The sequence below is a fragment of the Microcaecilia unicolor genome, chromosome 3 (genome assembly GCF_901765095.1).
Source record: "Microcaecilia unicolor chromosome 3, aMicUni1.1, whole genome shotgun sequence".
Lineage (NCBI taxonomy): Eukaryota > Metazoa > Chordata > Amphibia > Gymnophiona > Siphonopidae > Microcaecilia > Microcaecilia unicolor.
In genome coordinates, this window is record NC_044033.1 from 4,905,430 (window position 1) to 4,933,125 (window position 27,696).

Consider the following 27,696-nt stretch of genomic DNA (forward strand, 5'->3'; position numbering starts at 1 on the left):
ACAATTTATATATATATATATAAAAAATGAAACATCAGCATTTACAGATAAATGTACTTTTAATTAAGATTAAATATATTATTCCAAGATTTTTTTAATCATACTTGTACTAACCAACAGCCAAAGGCAATCTGAAAAAAAAAATGAAATAGATAAGTTTTGACAGCAATACTCGGAGAATTGTTAAGTAAAGCAGCATACTGTGTCCCCCCCAAGAACAAAAGCTGTTTAACATTTTATTGTCAGGACAGTCTAATCAAAGGCTGAGATAAACATATACATACAGTATTTTAAAGGAGAAAGTACTGCATTACCATAGTTTATGCAAGAAAAGAACACCTAACCAATGTTATCAATCTATCGGCACCGATACCTACTGGAATTGTAACAGGCTACGGAGTAGCTAAAATCACATGCAGAAACATACATTTTCTGCAGGGGGTTAGGACCTCCGTATTTTACACAAACCAAAAAATTAAACAGTGCATGTACAAACCTGGCATCAAACTAGAACAAACCCAGAAAAACAAAATCTTTAAAAAAAAATTCCCATCTCTGTTTACACACTTTCTATACATGCTGCAATCAACAGAAATTTTATTCCAAAGATTAGATTTAAGAATAAAATCAATATACCTACACAGCTGAACAATTCTTCTGTTCATCTACTTCTGCAAAATGGATTTTTGTATACAAACCAGTGTTTTCCCACTGATCAAAATGTAAACCACTGCCCTTTTTTTTTTATAAAGCTGAAATTATTTAATGCAATTAGCACTTGGGCAGACGTAAAATGCTCCATGCTGGTTCATTTTGACTGTGAGAAAATCACATGATCAATACAATCTATGGTGAAACTGTCACAATTCCTGCAACAGCAGCAGCAGGTGGAACACATGATACAATCTCCCCATCCCTATCCGCATTGGTCATTCCAGGTTACAAGCGCTTGGGCACCTGCTTTCCATGCAAGTTACATCTTCCAGTTACAGAATGCAGCTAAGGAACTTTCTCCAACTATCATCTTTACTAGACTCTGCAGTTGTACGAAAATGCCACTCACTGCTCAGCTCTTTCAGTCACTGTTTCCAAAGATTTGTACATAAATTACTTGTTCCTCAGCCTTAACTGTACTCTGACCCTAGATTCAATGTAACTAGTAATTAGGTGCACTTAGGTAAAAGCATTACAGAATGCTTCTAAATTTGAAGTGCTCGATAAACAATAAATCCCAAAATAAATTTGAAGTAGAAGGTCTCAAACAGAAAGCAGAGAGACCAAGAATATTTTAACCAGCAGCCAGCTCTGATCCATAGGTCTGCCCTGATTCAGGTGGCTTCCGTGTTACCTTGGATTGGCAGTGACTTCATTGGTCATATATTGGCAAGGAAGTACCAAATGGGGCAAACACTGCTTTTAAAGTTCCACAGCCTTTGAGAAAACTTCAGAAAATGTCTCCAGCGACACTGCAACATCTTTATCTAGTGTAATAGACTCTGTAGTAGACCGTTTTGGATCTCCATAATGAATAAGAATTGTCAAACTTGAGAAGATAGACTCCCCTGCCTGGGTACTGGTGGCTACCGGCATACACTTCCTCATGACAGTCTCGCCTGTATACAGGCACAATCTCGTCCAGCTGAGGCTTCTCGGCATTCTTTTTGGCTTTTTCTTCACTGTTGGGATTTTCTGCAGGGGGGAGGGAAGAAGAGTTGTAATAAATCTGAGCATGTGAAAACAAAAAATAATGTTTGTGAACATCTGACAGGCAGTAATTTCTGAACCTTTGCATTTTCCATTAAACTAGCACTTCACACTAGGTTTGAATTAGCAGGGCAGGGTTTCGTGCTTGCTCAACAATATAGGCAAATCTCCTTAAAATCTAACCCGTGAGCTGTGCTTTCAGAACAGGATTGGGAACCACTGTACTGGGGTGACAGAAAAGACCCAGCAAGCGGCATATCATACCTTTTTCCTGGACTAATGCTTTGTGAACATCTTTACACCCTTGTACATTTTTCACATTCTTTTCTCTAAAACAAAATAGTATTCAAAATACATTATAGTAGGAATTCCACTCTTCTAAACATACTCTACACTTTCAATTTGAAACAACAAATTATTTAAACATTTATTTCACTAAAATGGATAAATCTTCACTTGGTAGAAGCCCTTTCTGCAGAAACAACAACTGAATGTCATTTTGGATAACTTTGCACAGAGGGTGCTATAATGTTTGCCCATTCATAGCTGAATAGCTTGGGCTTTTTCAAGCTGGCTGGGGATTGTGGCTCAAATCTTGCCAGAGATTTTCCATTGGATTCAGGTCTGGGCCATTCGTTTTCTTCTTGCACTTTGCTTTGTGCTAAGGATCATTATCCTGCTGACAGGCAAATTCTTTCCATAGTCTTGGGTTTTGGAAGGTGCAGATTCTCAAGGTTCTCGGGTTTCCGCAGCATAGTTTTTGACCAGGAGCTAGTGCTGAACTCTCTAAAGGGTCAGCTGGAAGCTCCTTCCTGTTTTTGTGACAAGATCCTAAGTCTCTCTCACTGTTCATGGGGATATTGTTCAGATTTTGAAAGGGCTAGCTCATTTACACTCTCATCTCCTCCCCCCCCCCCCACCCCCCTCCAGTTCACATGACTCTTCCCTCCTGGGATTTGAACTTGGTGCTCAATGTTCTCTCTGGTTCTTCTTTTGAACCTCTTAAGTCGGCTTCATTTAAAAAACCACTCTGAAAACTGTGTGCCTAGTGGTGATTTTGGTAGCCAGAGGAATGTCTGAGCTTCAGGCTTTGTCCTATCAGAACCCATATTTTTCTTTTTTGGAGGATTCAGTGTCCATCTGTACTGTTCCTTCTTTTCTTCTCAAAATGATCTCCCCCACCTTCCATATGATCCAGGAGGTCCGTCTGCTCTCCTCTGTGGATGCTTCCCCAGTTGGTTGTCCAGAGTTCTGCTACAGTGTTTCAGGAGACGAATAAGTTTTGCCTCTTGGATCATCTTTCTCTTCCATTGCCCATTGGATCAAGGTAGCAATTTATATTTGTAGAACTAAGGGAGTACCTGCCTGGTTCAGGGCTTACTCAGCTCGGTCACAGGTAGATTCTCATAAGGGGCCTAATTGGGGCAATGTTTAGAACAGAAGCTAATCTGGGTTTGTTATGATGAAGGGTGTGAAGACTATTTCTTATTAATTCCTTTTTTTTTTAGTATTTTGTAATTGTTCTTTCACAGTCAAAGTACAGAGTATGTTATACAGATCAGTGAAACAAACTTCTGGTTTAATGCATTTTGAAATGTATTTTTTAGACAGCAGATTGTGAAAAATACATAAAGCTATTAGGGTCCTTTTACTAAGGTGTGCTAAATGCAGCCCACTGTATACCTATAGGCTGCGTACACTAAATCTGTTAACATACGCTACTAAAAGGACCTCCAAGTTTGTAGTTTTTGTGAATTAAATTCCCTTCATTCCCTCAGTTCAAAATGTGCTAACATTTCAAACATCTTTGAACACCTACAATCTACATTTATATTTAGTAGGGCTGAACATTTAACGTGTCAACGCAATGAATGCGTTAAATCAGCACTTGGCCAAGTCTTTGTCCCATTTTTTTTCTTCCAGGACCTTACCTCTCTGATGCTCCGGTAGCTCCCTCTCTTCTGTGCACTCCAACCCTCTCTCTGTAACAGGAAGTTCGGTCAAGGGGGTGGAACTTCCTGTTACAGAGGCTTCGGGGTGAAACAGGGAGAAGGAGCCGCTGAATCCCTAACCTCCTGTGCCAGTGCTGTGAGGAGCTACCGGGCGAGACCCTGAGACAGAGAGAGAAAGAGACAGAGTGGATTGGGGGGGGGGGGGGGGGGGGGGCGGGCAACCGCAGTGGGAGAAAGAGGAAAAAAAAAAAAGATGCAGATGGGGGATGGGAGGGTCGACCATGGTGGGAAAATGAGAGAAAAAAAAAAAGAGATGTGGGCGGGGATGCAGGCAGGGGTCACTGCAGCAGGAGAAAGAAGAAAAGAGAGGCAGGTGGGGGAGGGGGACAGCAGCAGGAGAGAGACAGAGACAAAGACAAAGAAGAAAAGAGAGAGATGCGGGGGGGGGGGGGGGAATGGAAGAATTAAAGAAGGGAAATGGTGAACAAAGAAGGGAAAGGAGGAAAAGGGAAAAAAAATCAAACATATAAATGGCAAGAGGCGTACTCACTCGCAAATGCGCAGTAGAGACCCTCTCTGGCCCGCCCCTGCGTCAATACGTGATGACGGGGGCGTGACAGAGAGGGAACCTGCGCACCTGTGAGTGAGGGAACCACCGTCGCCACCGCTCCCCCCCCAGAGTTGCCGCTACCGCTCCCCCCACCCACCCGGAGTCGCCGCCGCCACCCACCCTCCACCCGGCCCGGGTACCTGGCTTCACTATTCAAACCGCCGGAACGCAGCACACAGCTCATCTGAGCTGCCATTGGCCTTCCTTACCTGCCTGTGTCCCACCCTTGCCGACGTTACGTCACACGAGGGCGGAACACACGCAGAGAAGAAGGAAGGCCGATGGCAGCTCAGATGAGCTGTGTGCTGCGTTCCGGCGGTTTGAATATTGAAGCCAGGTACCCGGCCCGGGTGGAGGGGTGGCGGCAGCAGCGACTCCGGGGGGGGGGGGGGGGGGGGGAGGGGGGGGAGGAGCGGCAGCGGCGACTCCGGGAGGGAGGGGCGGCGGCGACCTATCCGGCGGGGGGGGGGGCCCTTTCAAACCCCCCCTTCCTTTACTAGCCCGTTTTTACGGGCTCAACGGCTAGTGGTAATGTAATATATAAGCGACTTTCAAGTCTGAAGGAGCAATACCAGTCTCTGGACTTGAGGAGGAGAGGGGAAGGGAGGAGATGGTGCCCATGGAGGGGAGGAGAGCGGAAGGGAGGAGACGGTGCCCATGGAGGGGGGAGGAGACGGTGCCCATGGAGGGGGGAGGGGGGAGGGGACGGTGCCCATGGAGGGGGGAGGGGACGGTGCCCATTGAGGGGGGAGGGGAGAAGACGGTGCACATGAGGGGGGAGGGAAATGGGAGGAGATAGTGCCAGGGAGGGGAAGGGAAGAGATGGTGCCCATGGAGGGGATGGAGATGGTGCCTGCCTCCTCCGACAGGAAGGAGATGGTAAGAGATGGTGCCTGAATCCTCTGACAGAACCTGTTACAGAGAAAGGCTTGGCACCAGATGAGAAACAGTGTGTTTTCACTGCAGCAGTCAAGGCCAAGGGCTGTGAGGAGCACGGAGAAGAACCGCACAGAGGGGGCTTCTGGAGAGGTGGGAAGAGAGAGAAAGATGCGGGGGTGGGAGGGGGTGTTAGAGGGACACATCCTGGAAATAGGAGATGAAAGAATTAAAAAAAAAAAAAAAAAACGTAAGATGGCAACCATAGATGGGAGGGGAGAAAAAAAGGGAAGGGGAAAAAATGGAGATCATGGATGACACACACACATATATTTTTTTTGTAGGGCTGCACAATTAACACAGACTTCACTCAGAGCTTTTAGTGCTTAATTGGCGCACGTCTCTACATACAAGCTTAAAGAATAGCCTTTCACACGCTTGAAGAAACTGTGTTCTTTTAAGGAAACTGGAATAAAGTTATTGGTTGAATGTTTAGGATCAATAAAAAATGTAAACTATGTGCACATGCTACATTTATTTCAACTCTTTTACACTTGGCTCATGCGATAAATCATGCAATTAAAAATTTTAATCGATGAACATCTCTAATATTTAGACATCCATCCTTAGCTCAGTTTGTGCTGACCTAATGACATTATATAATGCATGAAAATTAGTCAAACATATATTAGGTTAGCCCCAAAAAAGGTATTGTCCACAGGCTGCATGCTGGCTTTAGCTATATAAATAATTCTCACTGCAACATTCTGAAGCTCACTCTGTGGGAGGGAAACACTGAAGGTTAGGCTGTCAGCAACACTCACTCTCACTCATGCACCACTCACTGTCACTCATAGACCCACCCTCGGCCACGCCCCTTCCAGACATAATTCGCAACCCCAATGTTCTAAATGAAGCCTCCAACCGGAAGTTGAGGCATCGAGACCACTTTTTGCCCATTACTGTGTGCCCCACCCTCGCGTCACAACGTGATGACGACGAGGGCAGAGCACTCCAGCAAACCAGGAAACGCGATCGACGACGGCGGAGCACTGACACGAGGCCCGAGCCATCCAGGAAAGCAGGCAACGCGATCCACGGACCTGGTCCGCCCTCGCGTCACAACATCATGACGGTGAATGCGGAGCACTCCAGGAAACGTGATCGACGGATCGCTTCTCAACTGCCAGGCACCCAGCTGTCACGATCCCCCCCCCCCTCGCCGCATACAAACGGAACGGGAAACTGCTGGGAGTGCTGCCACAGCACAGCCACTGCACGAAATACTGTGTAAAGCAATATCAAAGTAGCTACACCAGGAAGCTAACCGAGGCTGCAGGGCTTTACTGATCCAAAGAGCCTTGACGCTACAACACCTGATCTACACAGTACAGCACAAAAAACGATGGAACTCCACCCCCTCTAACAGCTGTATAAGGAAGATGAATGCCAAAGTAACCCCTTACACAGGCATCAACAGCTGCAGAGTCACCAGGTTCAAAACTTGCGCTTTTACCATGCTGGGATTTACAGGCTGACCACATTTCACTTTTGCTTTCCCAACTGCCCTGCAAACCATATTTGCTCTTCACACCACAGCAGGGGCTGCTGACACCACAGAGGGAGAGGAAGGTATCGCTGTCACACACACACTCTCTCACACGCACTGTCTCTCTCTCTCGTCTGTATCATATCACCCCTGTTCCTCCTTTCCTCCAGGGTATACATGTTCAGGTCTCTCCTCATACGTCTTGGGACGCAAATCCCATACTATTCTCGTAGCTTTTCTTTGCACCGCTTCCATTTTTTTAACATCCTTCGCGAGGTACGGCCTCCAAAACTGAACACAATACTCCAGGTGGGGCCTCACCAACGACTTGTACAGGGGCATCAATACTTCCTTTCTTCTGCTGATCACACCTCTCTCTATACAGCCTAGCAACCTTCTCGCTACGGCCACCGCCTTGTCACACTGTTTCGTCGCCTTCAGATCCTCGGATACTATCACCCCAAGATCCCTCTCCCCCTCAGTACCTATCAGATTCTCCCCGCCTAACACATAAGGCTCTCGTGGGTTTCTACTCCCTAAATGCATCACTTTGCATTTCTTCGCATTGAATTTTAATTGCCAAACCTTAGACCATTCTTCTAGCTTCCTCAGATCCCTTTTCATGCTTTCCACTCCCTCCCGGGTGTCCACTCTGTTGCAAATCTTAGTATCATCCGCAAATAGGCAAACTTTACCTTCTAATCCTTCGGCAATGTCACTCACAAATATATTGAACAGAATCGGCCCCAGCACCGATCCCTGAGGCACTCCACTACTCACCTTTCCCTCCTCCGAGCGAACTCCATTTACCACCACCCTCTGTCGTCTGTCCGTCAACCAGTTCCTAATCCAGTTCACCACTTCGGGACCTTTCTTCAGCCCATCTAGTTTATTTAAGAGCCTCCTGTGGGGAACCGTGTCAAAAGCTTTGCTAAAATCTAAGTAGATTACGTCTATAGCACGTCGATGATTCAATTCTCCAGTTACCCAATCAAAGAATTCAATGAGATTCGTTTGGCATGATTTCCCTCTGGTAAAACCATGTTGTCTCGGATCTTGCAACTTATTGGCTTCTAGGAAATTCACTATCCTTTCCTTCAGCATGGCTTCCATTACTTTTCCAATAACCGAAGTGAGGCTTACCGGCCTGTAGTTTCCAGCTTCTTCCCTATCACCACTTTTGTGAAGAGGGTTCTTTCCTTCCTAATTAAAGGATTAGTATGGTGTCCATATGTATGTGGTTTTACAGATATTTTTGTGGAGTGGAAATTTTTGGACTAGGAAAGAAGGAAATGCCAACATTAGATGTAGTGTTCAAAACAGAGAAGTATATAACCTGGTTAATCTTTGGCAAACAATGTCCAGAACTTTGTAACATAGTAGATAACAGCAGATAAAGACCTGCATGGTCCATCCAGTCTGTCCAAAACATACATACTTAATCTCCAACTATGCCTGCCATTTACAGGGTACAGACTTCAGAAGCCTGCCCAACACTGGCTTAATTTTCAACTACTGGAGTTGCTGTCTAAGCCTGCTCCAGTCCAACCAAATCTACCTAGCAATAATCGGGACTCAAGACTCTAGAAGTCCGCCTAACACTAGCTGTACTTCCCAACTACTGGATTTGACATTCAAGCATGGCTAAATTGTTTCCATATAGGAATCCTTTGTACTTATCCCGTTCATTCTTCAATTTGTATCCACCACCTCCCGCAGGAGGACATTCCAGGCACCCACCAACCTGTCTATGAAAAAGTACTTCTTAACATTACTGCTAAATCAACTCCCCTGTAATCTCAATTCATGTTCTCTGGTTTTACCACATACTCTTCTCTGGAAAAAGTTTGTTTGTATATTTAAACATCTGTATCGTATCACCACAATCCCTCCTTTCTTTTAGGTATACATATTCAGGTCCTCAAGTCTCTTTTCGTAGGTCATTTGATGCAAAATTCATATAATTTTTGTTGCTTTTCTCTGCTCCAAAACTGAACACAAGTGGGGCCTCACCAACGATCTGTATAGGTACATCAACACTTTCTTTCTTCTGCTGGTTATACTTCTCTATGCAGCCTGGCATCCTTCTGGCTACAGCCACAGCCTTGTCACATGGTGTCAGAGAATCTCAAAGCGGCAAAAATCATCCCAAGGTCTCTCGCCTTCAATCTCGTACATCTCCTTTGGATTCCTGCAACCCAAGTGCATCTCTCTGCACGTCTTCACATTACATTTTAACTGACAGTCCTTAAATCATTCTTCTAATGTTTGCAGATCTTTTCTCATGGTTTTCTACTCCTTCTGGGGTATGCACTTTGTAATTTTCATGTCATCTGCAAAAAGACAAACTTTGTCACTCACAAATATATTAAGGAGAATTGGCCTTAGCAACGAACCCTAAGGCACTCTACTAATCACCTTTCTTTCCTCCAAGCGGATTTCATTTACCACCACCCTCTGTCATTTGTCAGCCAACCAGTTTCCAATCCAATTCACCACATTGGGTCCTAACTTCATCTTTCTCAGCTTATTCATGAGCCTCCTCTGTGAAGGACTGTATCAAAGGCTTTGCTGAAATCCAAATAGACCATATCCAGTGCATGTGCATTATCCAGTTATCCAACATTTTGGTTACCCAGTCAAAGAAATCAATCAGATGGATATGATACAGATGCTTAAATATTTAAAAGGTATTTATAAGCAAATTAATCTTTTCCAGAGATGGGGAAGCAGCAGAACAAGAGGGCATGAGTTGAGGTTGCAGGGTGGGAGAAATGTCAAGAAATAATTTTTCACAGAAAGGGTGGTGGATGCCTGGAGGAGTAGCCTAGTGGTTAGTGCAATGGACTTTGATCCTGGGGAACTGGGTTCGATTCCCACTGCAGCTCCTTGTGACTGTGGGCAAGTCACTTAACCCTCCATTGCCCCTGGTACAAAATAAGTACCTGAATATATGTAAACCGCTTTGAATGTAGTTGCAAAAAACCTCAGAAAGGCGGTATATACAGTGGGGGAAATAAGTATTTGATCCCTTGCTGATTTTGTAAGTTTGCCCACTGACAAAGACATGAGCAGCCCATAATTGAAGGGTAGGTTATTGGTAACAGTGAGAGATAGCACATCACAAATTAAATCCGGAAAATCACATTGTGGAAAGTATATGAATTTATTTGCATTCTGCAGAGGGAAATAAGTATTTAATCCCTCTGGCAAACAAGACCTAATACTTGGTGGCAAAACCCTTGTTGGCAAGCACAGCGGTCAGACGTCTTCTGTAGTTGATGATGAGGTTTGCACACATGTCAGGAGGAATTTTGGTCCACTCCTCTTTGCAGATCATCTCTAAATCATTAAGAGTTCTGGGCTGTCGCTTGGCAACTCGCAGCTTCAGCTCCCTCCATAAGTTTTCAATGGGATTAAGGTCTGGTGACTGGCTAGGCCACTCCATGACCCTAATGTGCTTCTTCCTGAGCCACTCCTTTGTTGCCTTGGCTGTATGTTTTGGGTCATTGTCGTGCTGGAAGACCCAGCCACGACCCATTTTTAAGGCCCTGGCGGAGGGAAGGAGGTTGTCACTCAGAATTGTACGGTACATGGCCCCATCCATTCTCCCATTGATGCGGTGAAGTAGTCCTGTGCCCTTAGCAGAGAAACACCCCCAAAACATAACATTTCCACCTCCATGCTTGACAGTGGGGACGGTGTTCTTTGGGTCATAGGCAGCATTTCTCTTCCTCCAAACACGGCGAGTTGAGTTCATGCCAAAGAGCTCAATTTTTGTCTCATCTGACCACAGCACCTTCTCCCAATCACTCTCGGCATCATCCAGGTGTTCACTGGCAAACTTCAGACGGGCCGTCACATGTGCCTTCCGGAGCAGGGGGACCTTGCGGGCACTGCAGGATTGCAATCCGTTATGTCGTAATGTGTTACCAATGGTTTTCGTGGTGACAGTGGTCCCAGCTGCCTTGAGATCATTGACAAGTTCCCCCCTTGTAGTTGTAGGCTGATTTCTAACCTTCCTCATGATCAAGGATACCCCACGAGGTGAGATTTTGCGTGGAGCCCCAGATCTTTGTCGATTGACAGTCATTTTGTACTTCTTCCATTTTCTTACTATGGCACCAACAGTTGTCTCCTTCTCGCCCAGCGTCTTACTGATGGTTTTGTAGCCCATTCCAGCCTTGTGCAGGTGTATGATCTTGTCCCTGACATCCTTAGACAGCTCCTTGCTCTTGGCCATTTTGTAGAGGTTAGAGTCTGACTGATTCACTGAGTCTGTGGACAGGTGTCTTTCATACAGGTGACCATTGCCGACAGCTGTCTGTCATGCAGGTAACGAGTTGATTTGGAGCATCTACCTGGTCTGTAGGGGCCAGATCTCTTACTGGTTGGTGGGGGATCAAATACTTATTTCCCTCTGCAGAATGCAAATAAATTCATATACTTTCCACAATGTGATTTTCCGGATTTAATTTGTGATGTGCTATCTCTCACTGTTACCAATAACCTACCCTTCAATTATGGGCTGCTCATGTCTTTGTCAGTGGGCAAACTTACAAAATCAGCAAGGGATCAAATACTTATTTCCCCCACTGTATCAAGTCCCATTTCCCTTCCCTCCCTCCAGCAGGAGGTTGTGAAGATAAAAACAGCAACAGAGTTCAAGAATGCGTGGGATAAACACAGAGAATGGAATACAATTAAAGCAAAACTTAAATGACCTCATATTTGGATTGAGCTTTTATGGCAGCTTCAGAGGTTGGGGAGTATGACCAATGCAGGGCAGACTTCTACAGTCTGGGACCTGTAAAAGGCAAACACAGACTGGTAACAAGGTTGGGGTGGACTTCAACGGCAATTCTGGTAGTTGGGAAGTAGGACTGGTGCTGGGCAGACTTCTGTTTATATTTATTAAAATGCTTGATATCCCGCCATTTTTAAATGCAGGCCAATGCAGGTAACAATAAAAACATTACAAGTTAAAAGTGAATTACGAAAAAAATGCCAAAGGTAAATAGGAAAGGAAAAGACCAGCCAACAAATATTTAATGGGGAGCAAAAAAGGGGGGTTAGATACATGTGGGTATGCTGCTGGGACAAACAGATCACCATGAAACTCCGGGATGCCACTATGGAGATTTAAAAGCTTTATTAAAAAAATGGGTTTTGAGTAAAATCGTAAATTTTATAAGAGTTCAGAACGTATGTAAGGAGGGAGCGAATTTGAAAGTAAAGGGGCCAGGAAATAGAAAGCAGATAATTGGGTGGACTTGTAATGGGCAACCTTGGGAGAAGGAAGAACCAAACGGTGGGAATCCAGAGAACGAAGGGCACGAGAGGGAGTATATGGTGTTACAAGGTAGGCAAGATATGCTGACGTGCCAAGGTGAAGAGCTTTGTGGGTCAGACATAAAATTTTGAACAAGCATCTTAACTGTACTGGAAGCCAGTGTAACTGAAGAAAAAAAAAAAGGAGTAATACTGTCATATTTACATGCCTTACATAAGAATCGAGCAGCCAAGTTATACAAAGTTTGTAATCTACAGAGCAAAGCAGAGGGGATTCCACAAAAAACAGAGTTACAGTAGTCAAGATGTGAAATGACAAAGGCATGTATCAGGGTGTGAAGTGAAGTGAAATCTAAGAACTGCCTAATAGCTCAAAGACGACACAATCAATAGAATCCCTTTTTAATGACAGCAGAAACATGAGAATTAAAAGAGAGCTTTAAATTAAAGATGACAACCAAATACCGAAAAGATCGAACAAGAGTGATGGTGATATCAAACAAAGAAAAGTGGTGCAGTTGGAGGGGATAATGAACCAGAAATCCAGCAAGCAGTAGTTTTTTTCCAGGGTTTAAAGCCATTTTGTGAGTGGAGAGCCAAGTGAATAGACAGGACTGTAAAGGTGAAAGATCTGGATTATGGGGAAAAAACTAGAAAGATCAAAAGAAAATCATCTGCATAGAAGAACCAAAGAACTAAAGAATATACTGAAGAGTAATGGGGAAAGAATAGAACCCTGAGGTACACCATATTCCAGTGGTAGTATGTGACAAAACAGTAGGTTTTTAAGCCTGTAATTAAGGGGGAAAGTAGGGGTGCAACCTATAGATGAGTACATGCACTATATTCATGACTGCACACTTTTTTTTCTAAACCCGAACCTACATTACACAATTTCACCACTAGAGGCATCCTACGGTATTTGAACAAGGACTTCTATACTATCATTAATCTGAGGTACTCAGATCTCTAGCTTATCCATTTTGATAAGAAAAATGCTCTTTCAGTAGAGAACTGTTCAGGATCTGAATGTGAACAATAGGTCTTAGATTAATTCTACCTACCCTCCTCTTTCCTCTACACATTTATTATTTTTGTCTATTAGATTGTAAGCTCTTTGAGCAGGGACTGTCTTTCTTCTATGTTTGTGCAGCGCTGCATACGCTTTGTAGCGCTATAGAAATGCTAAATAGTAGTAGTAGTAATTAAAAGAGAAAAATAAGGTGAACAGGAGCATGAGCAAATTGTGCAATTGGATTTGACAACCTATCAATCAAACCAAGAGCAAAATGTTGAGTTGACCAGTTGGCATTTAAACCAATTACATACATCTGCTGCATAATCTTGATAGATTAAGTGAGACTGGTATCTCAGGGACAATTATGAATTGGTTTACATCATTTCTTACCAATCGTTCATTCAAAGTAGTTCAGCAACAATCTTCTTCTACGTCATATAATTTATCATGTGGTGTCCCCACAGGGATCGGTCTTGTCTCCATTACTGTTCAATTTATATGTTAGCCCTTTGGCACTTCTCATCCAAACAATGGGTATTAGCTTTTACTCATATGCAGACAATTTTTTTCTTATTCATTATATTAAACCTTTGAATATAGATCTTACACCGCTTCAAATCTGTCTGGATAAAGTGGCAAATTGGCTGACGACACATCAGTTAGTATTAAACCCAGATAAGACCATAACATCTTGGACAGTAGGGCAAGGAACATGTCCGGTGGTAATACCTATGCTGTTTGGCCAAAATATCCCTACAGTTAAGTCTTTTAGATACCTTGGGGTCATAATTGACTGTACTCTGACTTTTGAAGAGCAAATATCCGACGTAGTGAAAAAATCTCTCTTTCATCTAAGACTTAGGTCAATTAGAAATTCAATTAATAAGGATTCTCTTAAAACATTGACTTCTGCATACATTACCTCACTTTTAGACTATTGTAATATTGTATATGCAGGGATCACGCAAGCTAACTTGAAACGATTACAAAGAATACAGCGGCGCGTATGATGTGTAGGGCCCGGAGGGATGACAGAGTAACACCTTTACTGCATCAACTGCATTGGCTTCCGGTTGAAGCAAGAGTCAAGTTTAAAGCCTTAGTTTTAACTCATAAGGCCTTCCATACACTAAATCCAGATTATCTGTCAAATTTAACAATTCCTTACACCGCTACGCGAACCCTTAGATCTCTGATAACAGGCTAGTCATTCCTCCTCTTGCTAGAGCCAGATGGGAATCTACTAGGAACTGCCTTCCAAAAGAAATTAGACTAGAGAAATCTTATATTCATTTTTGGAAACTTCTTAAAACTTTTTACTTTATCACCTATGTAGAACAGAATTTAGAATAAGGGAAACATGGTTTTATTCATTTTTTTCTTTTTTAATTTTAGTTAATTTTGTCATGCGGTGCTGTCCGTATATTGAAGCATAACCTGTATTCTTTCTATACTATGTAGTTAATTCTGGTTTGCTGTGCTTTCCTGTCATGATTGGAGTTCCATTGTCTGTTTTATTGTACATATAATGTTGTAATGTTTTTCTTTGTTTTTTTTTTACAAATTGTAAACCGTTCTGTTTTGCAGTTGCAATAAGATACGGTATATAAATTGACGCAAATAAATAATTAAATAAATATACTCATTCAGTGGTGACTGCTGCAAACGCCATGGACAGTCGGAAACACTGAGCTGCTATGCAGACAGCCTTTTTGCTATTTGGATAGTGGCTTAACGTCACCGACTATCCATAGAGTTAGGAATACCCCCATATTCAACCACAGCACTGGATCATCAACTGCTAAACGAAAGACAAGACCAAAAGTTCAGTTTTTCTTTCCTATCACTAGTTTCCATTTATAATCAATCTAATGACTATACGGTGTAGGAAACTGAAAGTTATACCTTCCTCTTCTTCCTCATCTTCACTGGATTCACTCACGTGTACGCTGACTGCAGTATTTGGGGAGTCTGTCCATTCAAAATAAACCCCAAAACCAATGTCATAACTGTCTGTTGCAAACTCCCAGAAGAGGTAGGAACCTTCCTCATGTGTGGGTACACGGACCGTCACCACTTCTCCCCGCCCCACGGTGATCACGGAATCTGCATCCTGTCGGATCTTCTCCTTAAAGTCTTTTATTTGGGGCCGTGTCCACATGGAGGGAGCTGCTATTACTGGAGTCGGTTCTGACAAAAACAGCAAATTATGTTACATTAAATACCATAAGGATTTATATGTAAAACATACAGTTATACCGAAAAGTACATATTTTATGTTTGAATGGTTTTTATTTGTGATCAGTAGAAGCATACAACAACCACTTGAACAATAATACTAGACAAAGATTAACAGCCAGGTACAATGCAGCAAAGTAAAGGCAAGATAACAAGAAATAAGGCATCAAACAGCAAAAGACAAAATAAACTTACAATCCCAATTATGTTACCAACTCACTACCACACATCCTGATAACCATATATTGAAAACATGACTCGGATGGCCTGTGTCTGGACTCATAACTTGTAGGTCATCTTATTAGGATGAGTGTGACCAAAATTCTAAACCTTCCCATCATCCACCCCAGCCCCCCCCCCCCCCCCCCCCCGGCCACTTGCTAGGCAACAATGTGGAATCTGTTCAGGGCCACACTTCATTCCCTATGGGAAATAGTTTCAAATAATCATTCCAGACTGACAAAAGGCCTTTTGCCATTTTGGGGGTAATACGTGCAGCCTGCACTTCCCATAACATTAAAGCATGCAGTTTGTTTATTTAATAACAAAAAGAGGGAGGTACATCCTGCAGCCAATGATTACGTATACACTTCTTACCCAGTGCATAAGCTTTACTAAGGAATAAACGGGAACTTTTGTCAGCAATCCCATATGATTCCCACTTACATAGTAACATAGTAGATGACGGCAGAAAAAGACCTGCACGGTCCATCCAGTCTGCCCAAGAAGATAAATTCATATGTGCTACTTTTTTATTTGTACTGTCCTCTTCAGGGCACAGACCGTATAAGTCTGGCCAGCCCTATCCCCGCCTCCCAACCACCAACCCCGCCTCCCAACCACCAGCTCTGGCACAGACTGTATAAGTCTGCCCAGCACTATCCCTGCCTCCCACCACCGGCTCTGGCACAGACCGTATAAGTCTGCCCAGCACTATCCCCGCCTCCCAACCACCAGCCCCGCCTCCCACCACCGGTTCTGGCACAGACCGTATAACTCTGCCCAGCACTATCCTCGCCTCCCAACTACCAGTCCCGCCTCCCACCACCAGCTCTGGCACAGACCGTATAAGTCTGCCCAGCGCTATCCCTGCCTCCCACCACCGGCTCTGGCACAGACCGTATAAGTCTGCCCAGCACTATCCCTGCCACCCACCACCGGCTCTGGCACAGACCGTATAAGTCTGCCCAGCGCTATCCACGCCTCCCAACCACCAGCTCTGGCACAGACCCTATAAGTCTGCCCAGCACTATCCCTGCCTCCCACCACCGGCTCTGGCACAGACCGTATAAGTCTGCCCAGCGCTATCCCCGCCTCCCAACCACCAGCTCTGGCACAGACCCTATAAGTCTGCCCAGCACTATCCCTGCCTCCCACCACCGGCTCTGGCACAGACCATATAAGTCTGCCCAGCACTATCCCCGCCGCCCAATCACCAGCCCCGGCACAGACCGTATAAGTCTGCCCAGCACTAGCCCCGCCTCCCAACCACCAGCTCTGCCACCCATTCTAGGCTAAGCTCCTGAGGATCCATTCCTTATGCACTTAGCTAATAGAACTCTCTTCCAAGAAAAAGCCACCTATGAATTTGTCTCCAGAAGGCCTGGACACCACTGCAACTCTAGAAGCAGGGGCGTAGCTACGGGTGGGGCTGGATGGGCCCAGGCCCACCCACTTTTGCTCTAGGCCCGCCCCAACCCAACAACATCGCTGCCGGGAGTGTTGCCTGCCTAAAATTCTTCTCCCCGCAGCTGCCTCGGTCCCTGCAATATTCTTTTTTTTCGCCCGTGACCAGCAGTGCTACGATTCACAGAAGCCGCTCCGCTCCCCATTGCAGTGTCCATTCGGCCCTACGAAAACAGGAAGTGCATCAGAGAGGGCCGGATGGACGCTGCAGTGGGGAGCGGAGCGGAGCGGCTTCTGTGAATCGTAGCGCTGCTGGCGACGGGCAAAAAATAAGAATGCTGCAGGGACCGATGCAGCAGTTGGGAGAAGAATTTCAGGCAGAAGTTCTTCGAGAGTTGCTGCACAGGGGGGTAAGGAGTGAGGGAGAAAGTTGGACATGGGATGGGAGGGAGAGATGCAGAAGAAGAGAGAGAGAAAAAATGTTGGACATAGAAGTAGGAGAGAGGGTGACATGTGGGAGTAGGACAGGGGCAGAAAAAAATGTTGTGCCCATCCAATTTGGGCTCAGGCCCACCCAAAATTGGCTGTCTGGCTACGCCACTGTCTAGAAGGCATGAAAAAAGGAACTGTCCTTCACCTGACATTTGGAACACTGTCCAAACGGCTTTAGAGGCCTGCAATTGTGATATATATGCTTTTTGGGCTATGCGGAATTGACTCTCCTGGAGCTCAGCACTAAAAACCTGCTTTCGGATGGCCGCAATTAATTTGGAAAAGTCCACCCCCCTCCAGACCATACCCAAGGTCTCTGCTCCATGCCTCCCCAAGAGGGCCATACTCTTGCAGAGGGAGAAGAGAAACCAAAGCACTACACAGCCCAGAGGCCTAGAGACTGAAACCTGTCCAAAAATGTTGCCTTTTTAAAATTCCCAAAGCTTCCGACTTAAACCCATTTGTAAGGCTGACTGATATATGCTGGCATAATAGTGGTGCAATTGCAGGTAAGCAAAGTAGCCTCTGTGAGTTAGAGACAGTCTACTGGAGCTCTAAAAAAGAACAGAGCTTGCCCTCATTGATGAGATGCTCAAATTCGACCAACCTCTAAAGAGGCCATACTCCATGCCCGGCGTGAAATCAGCATTGCCCCCACAAGGCACCAAGTCATTAAAAGTAGAGTTAGAGTCAGAGTTTTTTCTCAGTCTCCACCTGCTGGTAGGCGTGCACAACCCATCAGTCCAATCCTGGTCCGGTCCGGAGGGACGCTAAGGAAGTAGAGTTTTGATTCCAAAAACATAAAAGCTCTTTCCAGATGCTTCTTAAGGGTTGCAGCCCCGAGTTCCAGTTGTCTCCGCTCCCTCCGGAGACAAAATCCCTGCATTACTGGGTCCCATCGGATCTCCATGATAACAACACCGCCAAGTAGGAATGACACTGCTCACCGGAAAATCTCCTCAAAGCAAGTTTCTTCAACATCTGCTGGCGAGTCCATTATCGTCTGCAGGCAGTTAATAGTAGCCTATAGTGGGAAGGGGCTGCTGGAGCTCAACACATTGCGGCCATCTTGGCCAGCAGCTCTACCAAAAGTCAGAAAAGTACGTGTTTAAAAAACATAGTAACATAGTAAATGACGGCAGATAAAGACCAGTGCGGTCCATCCAGTCTGCCTAACAAGATAAACTCATTTTACATGGTATGTGATACTTTATACCCGAGTTTGATTTGTCCTTGCCATTCTCAGGGCACAGACCGTAGAAGTCTGCCCAGCACTGTTCTTGTACTAAAAGTTCTGAAGCTAACGTCGAAGCCCCACTCCAGCCCACCATATCTATTCAGATACAATCAGGGCATAGACTGTAGAAGTCTGCCCAGCACTGGATTTGCTTCCCAATTACTGGCGTCACCCAATCTCTGCTAAGACTCTGTAGATCCATTCCTTCTAAATAGGATTCCTTTGTGTTTATCCCACAAGTGTTTTAATTCCATCACCATTTTCATCTCCACCACCTCTCGTGGGAGGGCATTCCATGTATCTACCACACTTTCCATGAAAAGATACTTCCTGACATTACTCCTGAGTCTGCCCCCCTTCAACCTCAATTCATGTCCTCTAGTTCTACCACCTTCCCGTCTCTGGAAAAGGTTTGTTTGCGGATTAATACCTTTCTAATATTTGAACGTCTCTATCATGTCACCCTTGTTTCTCCTTTCCTCCAAGGTATACATGTAAGTGTCCTCTGGTCTTTGTACATTTTGAATGAGAGAAGGTAAAATTATGTATCATACCTGATAATTTTCTTTCCATTAATCATAGCTGATCAATCCATAGACTGGTGGGTTGTGTCCATCTACCAGCAGGTGGAGATAGAGAGCAAACTTTTGCCTCCCTATATGTGGTCATGTGCTGCCGGAAACTCCTCAGTATGTCGATATCAAAGCTCCATCCGCAGGACTCAGCACTTAGAGAATTACACCCACAAAGGGACACTCTGCCCAGCTCACCACCGCCGAAACGGGGGAGGGGAATTAACCCAGCTCATCCCCACACAAGTGGGGGAGGGGAATCCGTCCAGCTCATCCCCGCGGAGCGGGGGAGGGACACCACACCCGCCGATGCGGGGGGATCTGGCTTATCCTGCAACCGCAACCGCGGGAGGAGCTGACTGACCCTAACACTGCCGAAGCGGGAAGGGTACAAAGCTGCCCTACAGCCACACGAAGCGGGAGGGAGTGCCGGCAGAATTTAAGTCTCAATCCAGCCCCGTAAAACGGAGGGGAGAGGAATGCAGCAGCTCACTGTAACACAAATTCGTCTCAACTCTTGAAGAATCCATTGAAAAACTTGAACACGAAGTCCTCCTGAACAGGAACTGAAGACTAAACTTGAACCTGAAATGCAACCAGAATATAAACAATACAGATATCTGGGAGGGACTATGGATTGATCAGCTATGATTAATGGAAAGAAAATTATCAGGTATGATACATAATTTTATCTTCCATATCATCATGCTGATCAATCCATAGACTGGTGGGATGTACCGAAGCAGTACTCACCCAGGGCGGGACATTGAAATCCCTGACCTCAACACTGAAGCTCCAAACCGGGCCTCCGCCCGTGCCGCCACAGTCAAGCGGTAATGCTTGGAGAATGTATGGGCCGATGCCCAAGTTGCCGCCTTGCATATCTCTTTCAAGGAGACGGACCCGGCCTCTGCCATTGAGGCCGCCTGAGCTCTAGTGGAGTGAGCCTTCAGCTGGATAGGCGGCACCTTCCCCGCGGCCACATAAGCCGCTGCAATGGCTTCCTTGACCCATCTTGCCACTGTAGGCTTAGCAGCCTGCAGACCCTTACGAGGACCTGCAAACAGGACAAACAGATGATCCGACTTCCGGAAATCATTGGTCACTTCCAAATATCTGATGATGACTCGTCTCACATCCAGATATTTAAGAGCAGAGTATTCCTCTGGGTAGTCCTCCCTACGAAAGGAAGGGAGACAGAGCTGCTGATTCACATGGAAGCGAGAAACAATCTTGAGCAGGAAGGAAGGCACTGTGCGAATAGTCACTCCTGCCTCATTGAACTGCAGAAAAGGCTCTCGACATGAGAGTGCCTGGAGCTCGGAAACTCTTCTGGCTGAAGTGATAGCCACCAAAAAGACTGCTTTCAACGTCAGGTCTTTCAGAGATGCCCTCGACAAGGGTTCAAAAGGCGGCTTCTGTAATGCTCTTAGCACCAGGTTGAGATTCCACGCAGGCACCACCGAGTGCAGAGGAGGGCGCAGGTGATTAACTCCCTTGAGAAAACGCACCACATCTGGCTGCGAAGCCAGGGAAGCACCCTTCAGGCGGCCCCTGAAGCAAGCCAGGGCCGCTACCTGGACTTTAAGGGAACTGAGCGACAGGCCTTTCTCCAGACCTTCTTGCAGGAATGCCAACACTGAAGAAATTGGAGCAGTGAATGGAGAACATGAGCCTGCTTCACACCACGCTGCAAAGGTACGCCAAACCCTGGCGTAAGCAGTAGAAGTAGAGCGCTTCCTCGCTCTCAGCATAGTGGCGATGACCTTGTCTGAGAAGCCCTTCTTCCTCAGACGCTGCCGCTCAATAGCCAGGCCGTAAGACCAAAGGGGGAGGGATCCTCCATCACCACGGGACCCTGATGTAACAGACCCTGCTCCACTGGCAGCCGCAGAGGATCGTCGACTGAGAGCTTGATCAAGTCCGCATACCAGGGACGTCTGGGCCAATCCAGACCCACCAGGATTACCCGGCCCGGATGCTTTGCCACCCGGTCTAGCACCCTGCCCAACATGGGCCAGGGCGGGAACCCATAGAGGAGCTCTTGTGTCGGCCACTGTTGGAGAAGAGCATCTACTCCCAGGGATCGAGGGTCCCGTCCTCTGCTGAAAAAGCGCGGCACTTGGCAATTGGCCGATGACGCCATCAGATCTAGGCTTGGCTGGCCCCAGCGCTTCGTGATGCCCAAGAACGCCTGAGCAGATAGCTGCCACTCTCTGGGCTCCAAGGTATGGCGACTGAGAAAGTCCGCCTTGACATTCATGACTACGGAATGTGGGCCGCTGACAGCTGTTCCAGGTTCGCTTCCGCCCACTGGCATAGATTCATGGCTTCCTTGGCTAGAGGGGCGCTCTTGGTACCTCCCTGGCGGTTGACATAGGCCACAGCCGTGGCATTGTCCGACAGGACCCGTACTGGCTTCAACGCCAGTACTGGGATGAACTCCAAAAGCGCCAACCGAATGGCTCTGAGTTCCAGGAGGTTGGTAGACCACTTTGCCTCTGCAGGAGACCAGAGCCCCTGCGCTGTCCTTCCCAAGCAGTGGGCTCCCCAGCCCGACAAAGAGGCGTCCGTCGTGACGACAATCCACTCCGGGGTCACCAGAGGCATTCCTGCAGACAACTTGTCTGTCTGCGTCCACCAGCTCAGCGCCTTGCGCACTGCTGGGTCCAAGGGAAGGCGCACAGCATAATCCTCTGACATCGGAGTCCAGCTCTGCAGCAGAGAGTGTGGTAGTGGTCTCATATGAGCCCTGGCCCAGGGCACTACTTCCATCGTGGCCGTCATAGAGCCCAACAGCTGCACATAGTCCCAAGCCCGAAGAGGAGAGGCTACTAGGAACTGGTCCACCTGAGCCTGAAGCTTGACAATCCGATTGTCTGGCAGGAACACTCTGCCCACTTGGGTGTCGAATCGAACTCCCAGATACTCCAGGGACTGAGTTGGGCGCAGCTGGCTTTTCTCCCAGTTGATGATCCACCCCAGGGAGCTCAAAAGAGCAACCACCCGGTTCACAGCTTTGCCGCACTCTGCATAAGAGGGGGCTCGGATCAACCAGTCGTCCATATAAGGATGGACTTGTACTCCTTCCTTCCTCAGGAAGGCCGCGATGACCACCATTACTTTGGAGAAGGTCCGCGGAGCAGTAGCCAACCCGAACGGGAGGGCTCTGAACTGGAAGTGTCGGCCCAGTACTGCAAAACGCAGAAAGCGTTGATGAGGAGGCCAGATGGGAATATGCAAGTACGCTTCCTTGATGTCCAAGGATGCCAGGTACTCCCCTGCCTTCACTGCCGCTATAACAGAGCGGAGAGTCTCCATGCGAAAGTGCCGAACTTTCAAGGCCCGATTGACCCCTTTGAGGTCGAGGATAGGCCGTACAGAACCTCCTTTCTTTGGTACCACAAAGTAAATGGAGTAACGTCCCTTGCCAAGCTGATTTTCTGGCACCGGAACGACCGCACCCAGGCGGATCAGATTGTCCAAGGTCTGCTGCACTGCCACAGCTTTGACCGGAGACTTGCAGGGAGAGAGTACAAACCCGTCTCTTAAGGGTCGGCAGAACTCTAGCTTGTAGCCGTCTCTGATGACTTCCAGCACCCAAGCGTCTGAAGTTATTGTGGTCCACTCGCCCAGAAACGAGGACAGCCGTCCTCCAATCTGCACTGGGGGGTGGACCAAGGCCCCGTCATTGGGTACGAGACCCTGGGGGAGGACCGGAGGGAGCACCTCCGGGACGGCGGTCTCTGCGAAAGGAATGCTGCTTGGGGGAGAAGTTCCTCTTGAAGGAAGAGGAGGCAGAAGAGCCCGACCTGCCCGGGCGGTACCGACGGGCTTCCTGAAACCGTCCTCTGGAGGTACCGGGGCGAGTACTAGCCCGAGCCCTGACCTCTGGTAACTTCTTGCCCTTAGACGTGCCGAGATCGGTCACGATTTTGTCCAGCACGACCCCAAAGAGCAGCTTGCCTTTAAAAGGCAATTTAGCCAGGCGGGATTTAGAGGCGTGGTCAGCAGACCAATGCTTCAGCCAAAGCCACCGCCGCGCAGAGATTGTCTGAGCCATGCCTTTAGCTGAGGCCCTCAAGACATCATACAGCAAGTCTGCCAAATAGGCCAAGCCCGATTCCAGGGCCGGCCAATCAGCCCTCAAGGAATGATCCGAGGGGGAAGCCCGCTGCACCATAGTCAGGCACGCCCTGGCCACATAGGAGCCGCAAACTGAGGCCTGCAAACTTAAAGCAGCTGCCTCAAAGGACGACCTTAAGGCCGCCTCCAATCTTCTGTCTTGGGCGTCCTTTAGGGCCGTGCCACCTTCCACCGGCAACGCCGTTTTCTTAGTCACCGCAGTGATTAAAGAATCCACGGTAGGCCACAGATAGGCCTCACGTTCACTTTCAGGCAAAGGATAGAGGCGGGACATAGCCCTAGCCACTTTAAGGCTCGCTTCCGGGACATCCCACTGAGCCGAAATTAAGGTGTGCATAGCATCATGCACGTGGAAGGTTCTAGGCGGGCGCTTCGTCCCCAGCATAATGGCAGAACCAACAGGGGCTGAGGGAGAGACGTCCTCCGGAGAGGCAATCTTCAAAATGCCCATGGCCTGCACTAACAGGTTGGGCAAATCCTCTGAGCTAAAGAGCCGCGCTGCAGAGGGGTCATCCCGCTCCATCCGAGCGGGGATCCGTCTCCTCCAAGGAATCCGCAAAGGACCGTTGGGAGAACTCAGAAACGCTGCCCTCATCTACATCGGAGGAGACAAAGTCCTCCAAGGCCTGGGAATCAACCTGAGGGCGTTTACCTCCGGGGGCCTCAACCTCTTTACCAGCCGAGGGAGCAGGGGCAGCGTTTTGCATAAGGAAGGCCTGATGCAGCAGCAAAACAAACTCGGGGGAGAAACCCCCCAGACTGTGCACTTCCGCAGCCTGGGCTACAGCCCTAGACGCACTCTCAACCGGCGCTCGCAAGAGCGGGGGAGAGACATGCTGCGCATCCAAAATGGCGTCCGGCGTGACACTCCGCGAAGGAGCCGCGCGGGAAGAACGGCGCTTAAGTTTAGCCGCTTTTGTGCCGTCGCCCAAATTAAGGGCGTTCATGGCATTAACGTCTCCCACCTCAAGGGCGGCCCAAGAAGAAACCGTCCGAGCCGCGTGGCCGGCCAAGATGGCGGAGGCGAGCAGCGGGGGATGGGCGTTTATGGCGGGAAAAACCGCCACACCGGAGGAAGGACCGGGACACTCATCGGTCACGAAACTGTCACCCAACAAGGGCGAATCAGACTTTAAGACCCCCGCATCCCCTCTAGAAGCGCACAAGCGATCTGGGGAGCGACTCTTTGCGCCCTCGCCCTCCGACGCCATAGGCCACGTGGAGATCAATCGGGGAACCCCCGCCCGCTATAAAAAGGTAAAAATTACCTGCTTTCCGCTCCGAGCTGTAACGACCTGGTGTCCCAGTGAGTAGCTGCAATAAACGTTTAAATAAACGTCGAAATAAACGCCTTTAAGGACGTTCAAAATTTTTTTTTTTTTTAACGGAGCCAGCGGGAGGGGGGAGAAAAGGAGGGACCTGGCGCCACCAGGTTTGCACTTGCTCAAGAAGAGCCCTCAACCCCAGGCACTCAACAAAACCTAAAAATTAGGCTTGGAGGCCTAGCCAGAGCTGCTGCTGTGTGTGACCACCACCTGCTGAGATAGAGAACATACTGAGGAGTTTTCGGCAGCACATGACCACATATAGGGAGGCAAAAGTTTGCTCTCTATCTCCACCTGCTGGTAGATGGACACAACCCACCAGTCTATGGATTGATCAGCATGATGATATGGAAAAAACGATTCACCTGCAACCACTTCACTCCACTCAGGATTTTGTAGACCTCAGCCGTCTCTTTTCCAAGTTGAAGAGCCCTAACCTCTTTAAACTTTCCTCATATGGGAGCAGTTTCATCCCTTCTATCATGCTGGTTGCTCTTCTTTGAATCTTTTCTAATTCTGTTATATCTTTTTTGAGATACGGCGACCAGAATTGAACATAATACTCAAGGTAAGATCATACCATGAAGTGATACAGATGCATTGTAATATTTTTGGTCTTATTTTGCATCCCTGTCCTAATAACTCCCTCCTAGCATCCTGCTTGCTTTATTGGCCGCCGTCACACACAGGGCAGAAGATTTCAGCGTATTGTTTACAATGACACCTAGGTCTTTTTCTTGAGTGCTGTCCTAAAGTGGATCCTAGCATTAGATAACTATGATTTAGATTATTCTTCCCAATGTGCATCACACTGCATTTGTGTACATTAAATTTCATCTGCCATTTGGATGCCCAGTCTTCCAGTTTCCTAAGGTCTTCCTGCAATTCTTCACAATCTGCATGCGTGTTGACAACTTTGAATAGTTTGTCGTCATCTGCAAATTTAATCACCTCACTCGTTCTAATTTCCAGATCATTTATAATGTTAAATAGCACCGGTCTGAGTACAGATTCCTGCGGTACTCCACTATTCACCTTCCTCCACTGAGAAAAATGGCCATTTAATCCTATCTTCTGTTTTCTGTCCAATAACCAATTCCTAATCCACAATAGAATCTTGCATCCTATGCCACGACTCTTTAATTTTCTCACGAGTCTCTCATGAAGAACTTTATCAAAAGTTTTCTGAAAATCTGAACTAGATTGAAAAGCCACTTGAAAAAAAAAATGAGTTTTCTGAACTATGGAAGGGAAAAGCTCTGATCTAATATCTACAGGGAAATTATTCCATAAGAATGGTGCTAAAAAATAAAATGCAGAATGCGGAGTTGACTCGTATTGACCCTGGAACTGGGAGGAGGGGGGGAGGGACAACCCTGGAACTGGGAGGGGGGGAGGGAAGGAGGGGGGACGACCCTGGAACTGGGAGGGGAGAGGGACGGAGGGGGGACGACCCTGGAACTGGGAGGGGGGGAGGGGGGACGACCCTGGAACTGGGAGGGAGGGAGGGGGGAACGACGACCCTGGAACTGGGAGGGAGGGAGGGTGGGAACGACGACCCTGGAACTCGGGAGGGAGGGGGTCCCCTGGCACACACTCTCATTCTCACACACACACTCGCACCCAGTCTCACTATCTCTCGGTCACACACACACACACACTTGCACATTCACTCTCTCTCTCTCATAGAGTCACTCTCACACACACTCTCTCAAACATACACACTCTGAGGAAAACCTTGCTAGCACCTGTTTCATTTGTGTCAGAAACGGGCCTTTTATTACTAGTTATTTAATAAAAATTGATTGATACAAAAAAAATAAAAGAACTTTTGTTCCAGGCATCCCTTTTATTCTGTTAGCGGGTTTTGTTTTACTAAAGCTTAGCTCGAGTTATCTGCAGCAGAGCCCACAGGAATAAAATGGGCCCTGCTGCAGATAACTTGAGCTAAGCTTTAGTAAAAGACTCCCTTATTTTCCATGAATATGATATGCATTATAGTATGTTATTGTTACTCGGATATTTTGACTTATATTAGAAAGTATGGATGGCGCTCCATTAGCAAATAGAAGTCCACCACACGGAATACTATTTTTCTCTTTTCCAGTTCTCTAAACCTCGAGAAGTTAATTTACTGGGCAATTTTACTCGCCTTCTCTGTTGTATCAATTTGCTGTATGCCAAATAAAGATGATATTGTAAAAGAAAAAAGAAGACCAATTGGAGGCAGCGAAGCACAGCGCCAAGCTCAACCAGGTCAGGTCCGGGAACTGGGTAACCTGGGAGCAGCCACTAGGCTCTACCTCGCTCATAAGAACCAGCCTGAACAAACTATCATCTACTAGACGTAGAGAAAGTACTGGTGATTTCCCTGAGCACTGGCAGTTTATACTAGTGAGTCCACTGGAAGCGACCAGTTTTTTTTTCTCTACCTCCATCTGCTGGTAGGAGGGGATTACACCCACTTGTTCAGAGGTGTGCAGCCAGACAAGGAGGAGAAAACTGACACTGGTTGTCAGTGTTATTTTGCATGAAGTTTAAATTCCTTGTTCAGCATGCAGGGACCAAAACAATTAGGAAAAAACATTAAAGATGCTCTGAATCACTAGATGAAACTCATTTTTGCAAGCTTACCTTTTGGTCCATTCTCTAGAGCTTCTTCTAAAGCATCGTTTTCCAGTTCTTTTTCAGGGCCGTCTGTGTGCACATGGGTCTGCCCATTGACTGAAGGGAATTCACTTGTCAAACTTGCATTGACTTTGGAGGCTGAAGTCACTGACATCCCTGTTCCTGCTGCAACGGCTGCTTCTTGCTGTTTCTGTAAAGCTGCCTACAGTTAAAAATGGGAAAATAAGCACAGTCTTAAAACATCACAAGGCATGATTTCTTAAAATCACAAACACAAGAGAGACATATTTTTGTAACCCCAAATGCAACTAACCTTGTGTAAAAAAAACAAAAACAAAAAAAACCACGTTCTGCAAGCTGGGAACCCAGGAACATCTTGATAGTTATTTACATTTAGATTATTAATAATCCACCCTTGTCCAGGGCAGAGA

The 27,696-nt window shown here is 46.8% G+C and overlaps 1 protein-coding gene across 1 annotated transcript in view; it reads right to left on the reverse strand.

The window, feature by feature from the left end:
• Positions 1 to 748: 748 nt before the first annotated feature.
• ACBD3 (acyl-CoA binding domain containing 3) overlaps positions 749 to 27,696 on the reverse strand; it is a 112,499-nt gene continuing 85,551 nt past the window's right edge. The window contains exons 6-8 of the mRNA XM_030195721.1: positions 27,272 to 27,467; positions 14,907 to 15,191; positions 749 to 1,689 (exon numbers count right to left, since the gene is read on the reverse strand). Of these exons, the coding sequence (XP_030051581.1) occupies positions 1,478 to 1,689; positions 14,907 to 15,191; positions 27,272 to 27,467 (693 nt within the window). The 3' untranslated portion in view covers positions 749 to 1,477. The remainder of the gene's footprint in view (positions 1,690 to 14,906; positions 15,192 to 27,271; positions 27,468 to 27,696) is intronic.